The sequence below is a fragment of the Labrus bergylta genome, chromosome 19 (genome assembly GCF_963930695.1).
Source record: "Labrus bergylta chromosome 19, fLabBer1.1, whole genome shotgun sequence".
Lineage (NCBI taxonomy): Eukaryota > Metazoa > Chordata > Actinopteri > Labriformes > Labridae > Labrus > Labrus bergylta.
In genome coordinates, this window is record NC_089213.1 from 12,204,000 (window position 1) to 12,216,610 (window position 12,611).

The 12,611-nt window shown below is 44.0% G+C and overlaps 1 protein-coding gene across 1 annotated transcript in view; it reads left to right on the forward strand.

Moving 5' to 3' along the window:
* The first annotated feature begins 6,830 nt into the window (after window positions 1-6,830).
* The window catches only part of LOC109995672 (tenascin), a 46,991-nt gene continuing 41,210 nt past the window's right edge, over window positions 6,831-12,611 (forward strand). Inside the window, exons 1-3 of the mRNA XM_065948270.1 lie at window positions 6,831-6,984; window positions 11,611-11,987; window positions 12,498-12,555. Coding sequence (XP_065804342.1) covers window positions 11,862-11,987; window positions 12,498-12,555 — 184 coding nt within the window. The 5' untranslated portion in view covers window positions 6,831-6,984; window positions 11,611-11,861. The remainder of the gene's footprint in view (window positions 6,985-11,610; window positions 11,988-12,497; window positions 12,556-12,611) is intronic.

Here is a 12,611-nt window from a genome sequence, read left to right on the forward strand (position 1 = left end):
TAGTAGCTTCACCTGGGCTGGAGACAACAGAAGGGGAGAAGGGACACAGGGCACAGGGAAACATACAGCCGTATGTAACAGTCAATGATCTAACACAGAGCTCCGTGTTTTCACATCTGCCCAGTCTGGCCGGCAGCTGATTGGTTGAGAGATTTCCACGCTCTGTATGGTTTTATATGACTCGATATGCACCATGAACGTGTGTGTGTGTGTGTGTGTGTGTGTGTGTGTGTGTGTGTGTGTGTGTGTGTGTGTGTGTGTGTGTGTGTGTGTGTGTGTGTGTGTGTGTGTGTGTGTGTGTGTGTGTGTGTGCGTGCATGCGTGCGTGTGTTTGAGTGGAAACTGTGAGTGTGACGGTCAGACTGTCCGTCTGTGTGGCTGACATGTGTCCTCACATTCTCAGTGTGTGTGTGTTAGTGTGTTAAAGTTTTATATTTGTGTTATGAGCATCCACCGTGTGCAGGACTGGAGAACGTTTGTAAAACCACGAGAACTTGAGCCTAACGAAGAAAAAAACAGATTGTAGAGATTTATTTAACAAAAACAAACAAACTCCACTTTAAAGTTGTGATGCAATCTTTGACACTACAAATGTAAATATGCACTGCAAAAGAAACAAACGCGCTGCAAAAAGGCAAAACAACTGCATTAACATCAAACTGTAAGTACAGACACGAAACTAGTCAGAAACATGCGCATTCAGAAAACAACCTGTAGGGGGCGCTCTGTTGTTTAACTGCAGTTAGCAGTTCCAGCCTCCCGAGTCTGTTTTGTTATTTTCAGCGGCCTGTTGTCTGTGTTTATGCTTCACACATGTTAAAGGTGATACAGAGCGCGTCTCGTAAAGCTGAAACAGGAGTCCTCTCTGTTGTCATAAGACCGACGTTTATCGTCCAGACGATAGTGACCCGTTTCATGGAGCGCATTCTTTCCAGGACATCGAGGTTTTCACCATGGACACCTGAGAGGGGTGAACGTCGGGTCGTCTGTGTTCACATATAGAGGACAGTTTATAGAGGATGACAGTTTTATATGTATGTTCTCATCTCTTTCTGTTGTTTGGGATACACTAAATCAAAGGAGAGTTCTGATTGCAGTGAACATGGCTTCATATGTAAAATACAAAATAGGTGCCATGCTAACAGGTTTCTCTCCGTCCCTGCCTCTGGTTTTAAGGATTAAAACAGAAGCATGAGACGAGTGAGGATTGAATAGCGTGACTGACACTGAACTAGTCTTTTTGTGACTTTCTGAGCTCGTTTAGAAGTTGAGGGGAATTTTGACCTGAATGTCGTTCAGTGCTGGTTCGGACAGCACACACTGGCCCTGTGTAGCGAGCCTAGCTGTTGTTGCTATAGTGACTTGTCATGTGAAGACAAAAGTTGCTGCAATATTTACTGTGTTTTTGGACAAACGTCCCTCGTTTATCCACTTTGTGAACGAATGTATCTTTTATCCATTATCAAATCTGTACTGTGCGCCTTCAGCCGCCGTACATGCGCTTGAGTTACTGCGATCTTCGACAACCTATCTTCTGGTCACATTTCTCAGTCTGTAGCACCAAGCTGAACTACGTCAGACGTTTTCATGGTTTGAACGTGATTCATGTCTCACCTCAGTTTTCTTTGTGGGACAGAAAAATGCTCACTCACCAACCTGGTCTCTGCAGAGGTTCAGGATGTTTTATAAACACAACTCTGTGTCCTTTAAAGTCACCGAGTGTAACACAGCGTTAGGTAAGAGAGGCCTGGCACGTACAACTCAAGAGTGATATGTGTTGTTGAGTTTCCCTTTGCGTGCCTGTTTCTGTGTTACGTTGAGCAGAGGAGGAAACACACACACACACACACACACACACACAAAGGTCTTGATGTTGCACATGAACTACACACTCATGAAAACCTGATCCCCCGTGAGGTAATGCTGCCGTCGCTCTGTGTCAGAGTCGTATGTAGAGCTGGATCCCCTCGTCTCTAATACATTCTCAGTCTGGACGGTCAGTCGTATTTCACAGCAAACCAAACAACACGGGGCCTCAGGTTTAACACACGCACAGGACACATCAGAGCAGTAAATATGAGCTTACCGTGAGTGTAACGTGTGTAAGGGCATTAAACATGCAGCTGTACCAATCTAGTTTCATTTAGCATGGTTAGGCCTCTAACAAAACTGGCAACCCGTCCCCTCGTCAACGCTTTACTCTTCTGTCACTGCGTCCCTTTTTACGGAGCATGACGAGAGACCGTTTCTCTGTACAGAGATCATTCATCATGTTTGGATGATACATTGATGAAGGAAGCCTGCTCACTGCTTTACTGAGCTCTCAGTAATTAAAACATGTTCATACGTCATTTAGCCTCTCTCTCTCACACACACACAGGAAAATGTACTCTCTAAATGAAGTCTGCATTTGTCAGTTTGGTCTCGACCTGCAGCTCTGATGTGGTTCTGTGGTTAAAGCGAGGAGAAGCTGTGAGTCATTTAACCACCACTGCTGCTGCTGGTCATGGTGGTTTTCTTCAGAGCCACGACTGCGCAGGAAGCTTAAAAAACAAAACCTCACACCCTCAACCACCAACCACAGAGCGGCTTTTATACGAACACTGGTTGAGAAGTAAAACCTGCAGTGGTCACCATCATCAAAGTTACCTGAACTAAAAACTGATGAGTCAGTGTCCAGGTACAGGATGCTGCAGAGGTCCATCAGGTGAGGTAGAGATCACCTCTGATGTAGTCCACTTCACTCACTTATGTCCCTTAAAGGCTTTGTCTGCGATTTTTTGATCCAGCAGATGTCGCCCTTGAGCACCAGCATGAAACCAAAACAACTCGCGGTGCATTGTTGTGTTAGCATGCTAATGCTAGCGAGCTCTATTATGCTCATATCTTCACACTGTGTGTAAATTTACCCGAAATGAGCGTGATCTAGAAACGCAGTTAAGCAGTGAGTACAGTATGTTAATCTTCTTTTCTCTAGTCCCTCAATTAAACAACTTTTATTCGCGAGGGGAGGAGTCAGCTGGCTGTCCCGGCGATATAAACAAACTGAAGATATGACTCGGAAAACTCGGAAAACATCACAGACAGTGGGACTCGGGTGTTACACCCATTGTAGACAGTCATGACTCACAGAGTTATTTTCAGAGGATATACTTAATTTCTATTATATTTAAGTGTGAAAAATCGCATATAAAGCCTTTAATGAAACCTGATATAATAGTTTTATCTTAACTTTGAAGCCGGCCCATCGATTGGTTCGTTGTGCAATTTACTGATCCAGCCTCTTCGGGGTAATTCACTCTGATCTTAAACGTTACGATCAAATACCAAACAGACCGATGAATCTCTACACCTCTACTCTCCATCAGTCCAACAGAAAGAGCATCATTCAGTGACCTCTTATTTGAGAATGTAAAATAAAGAACCCAGAGGAGAAGATATCACTCTATCAGCTGGTTGGACGCTCTCTGAACTCTGTGTGTGTGTGTTTGTGCGTTTGTGTGTGTTTGTTCGTTTGTGTGTGTGTGTGTGTGTGTGTGTGTGTGTGTGTGTGTGTGTGTGTGTGTGTGTGTGTGTGTGTGTGTGTGTGTGTGTGTGTGTGTGTGTGTGTGTGCGTGTGTGTGTGTGCGTGTGTGTGTTTTGGCGAGCTGTCCTTAACGTGTCGGCTCTTTGGCACAAAGTTTTCACAAACCTTAACTTTCCTCTCCTAAAAACATTTTTTCCTCTTTTTTCCCCCCAAAGAAATCCAACCCATTTCTCTCCGATCATCTTCTTCCTTTAATTTGTTGGCTGATGTAACGAGCTCTGTGCTCTCCTAATGACTGATTTCCTCTTCTGTCATTATGACTTCACCACCTCTACTCCCTCTTTTCCTCGAATTTAAGTCACTTAAAGGATGAGATTGACGAGCAGCTCGCTGTCCTGCAGGGTGAATATGCTGTTTGGTTCATTTGAAGAACGTGATGAAACAGCTGTTTGTGGGTTTTTTAAAAACATCTTCATCAACAAACCTCTGCAGGAATCGTTGCTTCATCAAGGTGTTAATATCCCTTACATGCACAGTACAGACACTCTGGGTAAGTGAGAGATGGCATCCTGTGGGTTGTCAAGGGGGTGCCCTCCTTCCTAAAACTTTGTGGAAAAGAAGAAATAAATGACCCAGTAGAAATACAAACTGTCCGAGTTATTGACAGAACGCTGTTGACTTGAATTAGCTATTCCTCCGCTTTACAAGGTTCATGCTCTGGTTACTTTCAAAACGCTCCCACAGACTCAGTGTGGACCGGTTCTGAACACATATGGTGCAATTAGCCCTGGCTTCATCATGCATGTGTTCCTGCTTTCCTGAGGCATTCAGGGCTCCCAATCGAGGCTGTGAAAGTGCTGCTGATGAGTCTACAGGGGAAGACTAAAGGCGTTTGAGGAGGGCAGTTAAAGAAAGTTGTTAAAGTGATTATCTCTGAAGTCTGAGACACACGGGTCCAGAGGTGAAGACGAGCAGAGACCACCGCCTGAACACAGAAACACAGAGAATCATTAATGTCTGCTTAAATCATGCCTTATCGTCTTCATTGTATTTTACTGTTTTTACTTCATTTTTCAGACAAATACAGTCGATGGTCAGAGAGCGAGACTGCACACTATAATCAAGTTATATTGTGTTTTTTAAATGTTAGGAATAGGGATGTAAAGATGAATCATAAAATCGTGATAAATCGATTCAAAGGCCTCAAGGTTCACATCGGTACTCTGAAAAATGAATCTCAATAATATGGTGAGCGTCAGCAGCTGCAAAACAAGATTTAGAAACTGAGGACGCGCCACAGTCTTTTAAATCGGAAGTGTGGAAGCATTTTGGCTTCCCCAAGACAGAAAATGAAAGAGGTGAGAAGATAACAGACGAGACAACAACTGTGTGCAGATATTTCAAGAAGACAGAGAACTACACAAGTAGCACAATCAACATGATGCAGCATTTAATCGACACCACAAAGAGAAGCTCCAATCACCTCCCCTTGTTGAGAGAAAAGAAAACATTAAAAGGCCAAAACACACTGACAAGTGGATTTGAACCCCTAAAGGAATCTCTTTCAGTCATCATTTGTCTTCAGTCTCATTTTGTAAAATAAATCGTATCGTGAGTGGAGCGAATCGTTTCATCCCTAGTTAGGAATCAAATAGTGACTTTTATTCATGATATAGAAAAAATGTCAAATTCAAGATGTGCATGAATACGAACCTACTCTCCACATCCGTGCTGCAAAGAGATGAACATATTTCTAATGTTTTATTGTTTCTTGGTGTGTGTGTGTGTGTGTGTGTGGGGGGGGGGGGGGGGGGGGGTAAATGCCACACACTGCTCTGTTTTTGTCAAAGTTTAAACTTAACAAACAAACTCAGAGATCATAAAAGTGTTTTAAAGGGAGTGTAAAAAGTGAAAAAAGAGAGAGACATTAAATCTATTAAGTGAGTGAACTGTGCAGCGTGGCGTGCCAGCAGGGCGGCCCGGGGGAGCAGTGAGAGTGTTTTCACCCTGGAGGAGGTCTGACAGGCTTTAAGGAGCGGCTGTAAACCTGATAGTAAACTTGATTGGCCTTCAGCCGCTGATAAGTCGCCCTGAAACCACCACAGTGTGTGTGTCACTCTGCAGGCCGAGAACATTCGAACCTAGAAAACAAGTTAATAAGCAGAAATCAAAGTGGGAATGATATTCAGCTTTGTGTGCAGTCTGAAGGTAGATGACTGCATGAAGAGTAGGAAAGAGAAGAGCTGGAGACGGAGTGATTTAAAGCAGGTCAGTCAGAGTTCAGAGGCAGGTTGTAAAGGATGAGGGTTAATAAACTTGAATGGTTTCAGTCTAACAGGTCTGAGCTCCGACGTTTCAGCCTCTTTCTGCACATCCTGTAAACTAATAAAACGTCTTTAGTGTGCTCGGACTAAAGCAAAGCACATTTTACATGATGACCAACGTAACAAGTTCAGACGTGTGTCGAATGAATCTTTCTGATTTGAGTTTTTTTTAATCTAACAGCAAACATTTCAATGTTTCCTCGTCTCCTGCTGGCAGACTTGACAGACTGGATTTTTACGAAGCTGTCTAAATGTTTAATTCTGTTTCGTAGTGTTGTAGTACTTGAAATCAGTCCTTGTCTCGGTCTTGTCTCAGTCTCAGTCTCAGTCTTGTCTCAGTCTCAGACTGGGCAGACTCCGGGTTTTAAATCAAGACCACCATTGATTGGCTATTTTTCCACGTCATTACTGTGATTAGAAGGGAAACACCTCTTTCTCTAAAAACAAATAACTTCAATTCAAGAGTGACGCCACACAGGCAACATCCATTTTTTTTTGTTTTCTTCCTCTTCATCCCTCAGACAGACAGGGTTGACCGCTGCTCCATCCTGAGTTAAATAGTTTCATGATCATCACTGATGTCCCAGAACAAGCCCGGTGTTTGTGTGAAGTCAGATCCTGGATCAGCTTCAGCGACTGATAGAAAGCAGGTCTGTCAGCAGCATCAGCACGTGAGCAACAAACACAAACAATCAGAGAGGAGGAGGAGGAGGAGAGAGGAGTAACGTCATGAAGAGTCCAGCAGAGGACAGAAACTCTTCAAAACACATGAAAGAGTTCAGGCCTCCTTTTTTAAAAAACATCTAAAAATTCAGATGTTTTCCATCGCACATCCTCCGCCCAGGAGGGACCTGTGAAGCACATCGAGTTACATCAGAGAGAGAGAAAAGAGGAGGAGGAGGAGGAGAGAGAGGAGAGGAGAGAGAGGGAGGGAGGAAAAATTCTTCAAGTATGAGAAAATTTTACTGCTCTCCTCCCCTCTCTCCTTCGCCCTCTCTCTCTCTCTCTCTCTCTCTCTCCGTCCACTCCTCGTCTTCCTGCTGCTGCCGGTCAGTCAACGACACATCCACCACAAACATTCAGAGACAAACCTTAACCTGCTGACTGAGAGAGACCTCCTGCAGCTCTGAGCAGGTAAGATGCTCCTAAGTTACTGATTTGGCATCTTTGATTAGTTTCATTCATAAGTTTGAAAGAAAGTTTCATATAGCATCAATATGAAGGAAAAGTGACTTTAATTCACTGATTTGGCTTCAATGATCAGTTCATTGATTGACAGATCTTTTCATTTAGATTTTTTTTATCTTCTCTGTGACTGAAGTTTCTCTGAATTCAATCGAGCGTGACATCCTGGGCGCTCTGACAACGTTTTTGTGAACTTTTATCAACTTTATTTCCCAACAAATATTTTAACTCATCCATTTCATAAGACTGGTGCGTAGGAGGGCAATGTGTCAAAAAACTTAAACGTAAACTCCCACACGCTGCCCAACCTTCAACATTTATTGGCAACGTTTCATTTGCCTCATAAAGGTCGAGCACCGACACGTTGAATTAAATGTTTGTGTGCAGGTTAGACTCTGTGAGAGTTTACCTTTGAGACCGACAGGTTGAAATAAATCTGGAGAATCACAGGTACATTAACTCCAAACAAAATAATGAGAGAAATGGTATAATTATGTTGATTTAATGTGTGATATCTTTACTTTATCAACTTTTTAATTATGTAAAAATATGTGAAAGCTGACAGGATCCCAGTTCATAATAAAGAAGAGTCACTCTGACATTTCTGTCATTACTAGATTAAATAAACCCGACAGTGGGAGGCGATTCTGTCTGCTGAGTCTTGAGACTGCATGAAGTGATAATTTGAATAAATCGATAAAACAGGACGATTTGTGTTGGACACATTTTAAAATCACCTCGTTGTTATTTTACGGCTCGTTCTAATGAGGCCGGATTTCCAGCTCTCCAGATGTTTGAGGAGAAACTGAAATAATGAGTTCACGTGAGGATGATTTGCATTTTATGATGGAAAAGCCGAGTGCAGACTCCCCGACTGAACTGCTCTGACACCGAGGCGTCAGGTGCTCCTGCCTGTGGGTGTTGGAAGTGTTATTTGTGGTGGCGGCACATGAGATGGAAATCGATGCAAATTTATGATAAAACCACAAAGTTTGTGAGTTTTTCCTCCTTAAAGTGATTCCAGACTCCAGTCCTGGTCCCTGATGGTTTCCACAGAATCCGACTGTGCAGAGTGTGTCACTGATTCTGGTTTATTTATGAACGTTTGTTGGTTGTTTGTCAGTCGTTATATCATAAACTCATGAGAAACATGAATCAACTTCATCAATAAACACATGTTATCCCCCTTTTCCAGCTTTTCAAACAGTCCCCTGTGGTCTAAATGAAACATCTGTGCTGTGCTTTGGTTAAAATATAACATGAATCAAGCACCAGAGGAGGTTTGTGGCCCTGTATAAACCAGCTCTCTCAGAACGCTCCGTTTTGGTGTGTGTGTCTCTTTAAATGCAATGAGCCCCCCCTGAGTTTTCCCAGTAGACATCACTCCTTCGCTAGTGAGAATAAAAATGGCGGAACTGTGCTAAATTTTGTTCTAGGCTGGGGTGGAGTCGATGGGTGGAGATACCAGCGGAGGGGAGTGGATTTTTTTTTACCAGAATCCCACTGTGACATCACAAGGAGAGCACATTTGAAACGGAGGCTGAAATGAGGGATTTTACTGACGCCAGAATCAGATAAATAAGGAGGTTTTTGAGCTACATATCTCACAATACTACTCTCTGTAGCTTAGATTGACATGATTAATAGTGAAAGGGAGTAGAATACATCTTTTAATATCACAGAAATCTGTTGGTGAGTTAACAAGAAATTAGCTCTGCTGACGTTTTAGATCAACTCTACTGAAAGCTGGAGACTCGAGCTATGTTAGCGGCTACATGCAAAACACGCCTGAATCTTTGCATACGAGTCAGTCAAGCTGAGTGGCTTTGTGGGAAAGGGGGCATCGACCACGACCCTTCACGACCCCCTTTGTGCAGCTCTGCTCTGTGCACAGCTTACAGTCAAACTTTCAGGGCTAGCTTTCTGACCCTGGCAGAGAAAGTTAACATTCCTAGCATTCACATCGAGTAACAAATGTACTTCCCCCTCGTCTTAGCACCCATGGAATTCTTTCCCTGGACCAGCCTGAAGTCAGAGTTTAAGTCTTGTCCATTTAAAAATTCTTTAAATCCACCATTTAGATCGCAGTGATCAAGATTCACGCCTCTGGCTGAGATGATGCTATGTTCACAGATTGTGTTCCGGTGTAGCAGGTGAGCAGCTGTTAAAGCACTTTAAACCACACTCTTCTGCTTGAATAAATAAAGCCCGATATATCTGCTCTGTTGGATCGACCCTTGATGCTCTGGTTCTACGAACACACGCTGTCTTCGTGATTAGTATCGGCACACATCTGAACACCTGCTGAACCACCTGTCAGCCCCATCGCAGCCTCAGACAGAGCTGAGTTTGTTTATTCTGACCCCTGAACGCTGCGCTCAGTTTGAACTGGAGGTAAAATAAAAACGAGCAGCAGAGGGGAGAGAAGGTAAAGGTGCAGAGGGTCTTTATGATGCGTTCAGGGACCTCCTTCATCCTCTGAGACATCCAGCTGCTGCAGCAGGACCAGCTGTGAGCGGCAGGTATTTACAGGCTAATTGATCCCTCTGAGGTCAGTGCAGGAGGCTCGCTAACCGCTCCAGGTCGAGACAAAGACGTAAATTCAAGAGCAGACGCTGAACTCTGTTTGTGTCGGGTTAAGTCAAATTAGCAACAGAGACAAAAAGGAGAAGACAGTTCTGATTTGTCGAGTCCAGATGTGTTTGGATCGTTTAGAGGATAACTTTTTTTCACTGTAATGAACAATGTTTCGAGTTTCTTGATCTCCTTAAGAGAATGTTTTTAGACTGCTCCGTCTAACTCTGACCTGCATGGCGGCAGCATTAAGAGGCATTAAAGATTAACTCAGCAGAAATACCCGGTGTCATTACTGACAGAGGCCTCACAGGAGCTTTTATTTTCAGTAAAACTGGCGCTCTGTGCATCAAACAGCTGCAGGATTGACCTGTGAGATGTTTCCTTTATGCTGCAGGTTTATTTTTTCCCTCCAATGAATAAATCACTCTTCATGTGAGGCTCCTCTCGCTCCGTCACCTCTCCAGCAGCATCCCGGATGACGTGCATCTGTTGATGTGGACTCGGCTCTGAGCAGCTGGTTTCTGCATTCAAACCTGCCGCTGGACGCCGGTTTCACAGAGTAGATCTCCTGAGTTTGGAGCAGCTGTGGTCATAAATCTCTCCGGGAAGACACGCTGGTCAGATCACTCAGGGTTCGGCTGGTCAAGCGTGCAGGAGTGAAAGTCAAACTGTTGTAATCTTCAAATTCATTCGTTTTTAAATTCCTTTTGCCGTCTAATAAAGATGCAAACGTTACATAAACGTACTTAGAACGGAGAGCAAAGGAGCTGATACTTCAAATCTTTTGCTGTTGTTTTGATTGAGAGCCCCCTGGTGGTGGAATTTACATCCTGTGCGTTTAAACTGTGCGATGGGATCACTTATTATATTTGTGTATATTTGTGAAAATGAGCAGCTCCTGAGGTCTTAGTGGTCAAATTATTAGTTTAGTCGATGCAGTCTGGTGTCTTTGGAGAGAGTGATCTCTCCACAGAGCTGCTTCTCGTTCGTGCAGTAGCTCAGTCTGTAGGGACTTTTTGGGTTTGGACCAGGAGGATCACTGGTTCAAGTCCCGTTACGTACCAAATTATGGTGAGGTGCCAGGTCACTTCCCAAAGCACTGAACCCCCACTAGCTCAGGAGCACTCCGTCCCCTCAGTATTGGTGCATGTGTTTATTTCAGGCCTGTGTGTGTGTGTGTGAGTAGCCTGCTGGGGCTATACAATTATAAAAATAGTTTTTTTCTCTGTAACAAAAGTTCGATCTCTGTAGGATTATCTCTTTAATGTTGTCAAACACTTAGAAGAACAACCTGAGCCTGTCACGGACAAAAAGAACTCTTAGTGGACACACTTTGATTGGGAGCACTTGGACCAAGTTTTGCCGCCCTATCAGCCCGGTTCACTTCTTCTAAAATAATCAACTGGAGAAATTCCTACATTTATCTTCTTATTATCATCAAGTCCCCAAAAATATGTTTAGAAAAATACCTCAGATTCTTTAAATCATTCAACTCTGTGTTTGATAATAACTAATAACTGTATTATTGTGACTAAATATCAGTGTGTCTATGAAAGCAGAATGCAATGGAAAGTGTAATCACAAACATGCTCACAGATGGCGACTGTAAAGGCTCAAACAAACAAACGTCTTTTGAGCTTAACATTGGCCCTGCAGGGCAAAGCCCGACCAATCAGGAGCAGAGAGGCCTGACGAGGCCAAACAAATGAGACATGAGATCGATTTCATTCAAACAGCGCTCATACATTAACCCGTTAATGCTCGGCCTTCAGGTTCACTCGTGTGCCACCAACACGTCATGACCTGGCTGCAGGAGAGCCGATGACTCTCTCAGACCAAGTTGTTTTTTTCCGTTGTGTTTTATTGGCCGACACGCTGCACTGACAGCCTCGTAAACAGCTAATGGCCCCATTTCTGCTAATTGTGACTGAAGTGGAGTCTGCTGAGCTCACAAGAAACTTTAACATGGCTCTGAATGTGCTTCTGTCATCGTTCCAGGAGGGAAAATCCAAAGACAGAAAGCGGAGGAGAATCGACCTGACGAAGCTGACGGAGATCTGCATTTAGATTGCCGATTAATCTGATCGTTTTTTTTATTTTTTTAAACAATCAGCTGCAGTTCAACAAAATAACCCGCCTCTATCAGCTCGTCTGTCCAGAGAAGCTCAAAGTGTCCAGCATCTTTCTTTCTTTTCCTTCCCTCCTCCCTAACGACCTGAGGAGGATTTATTAGCCGTCTAACCGCGGCGATGTCTCCCTCCCTCCTCCTCGTCCTCCTCCTGGCTGCTCCCGCCCTCCTGACCCCATTGACCTCCCAGGAGTTAGAGGTCAGAGGTCAAAGGCCACCCAGGGACACCAAGCAGGACTCCATCAAGGTGAGTCTTTGGGTCCTTGTTTGTGTCTGTTGTGATGCTGGATCACCCCGATTTCAGATCAAAACATTTTTCCTGAAGTCGGGGTGAGCTGATGTGTGAACGCAGCAGGAAATGTTGACGAGGGTCACATGGCTGATGACGCCACGTGACGTCTGTGTACTGGTCCGATCTCTGCGCACGCTGCTTCATTCTCTTTTATGATCTTCTGTGAATAATTAAAATCCCACACAGCATTGGTTTAAAAGCAAAACTGTCTGCCATCTTGGATTTAAAATGTGCAGCGTCCTGTTTATGTCACATTCTGCCTCTCTTCTGCCACCCCTCCTGGAGAACATCTCAGTCTATGATGTGCATGTGTGAATGGAGCAACTCCGGAAGAGTTTAGAAGCAGACTGTTTTCTTAATGAAATTGGACGACTGGAGGTCTCAGTGACGCATCACATGTACCGTAGGGCGGTTTGAACAGAACACAGTGACAGATGAGCGGCTCTCCTGTTGTGTTGGTTTCAGGTGGTGATCTCCGAGGGATGCAGCACTCAGGGGGATTCATCCGACGTCAGCCAGGGAGGTAAAAACCTGCACACCTCAAACAACTGAAGGTCAAACATCTCAGCGAGTTCATCT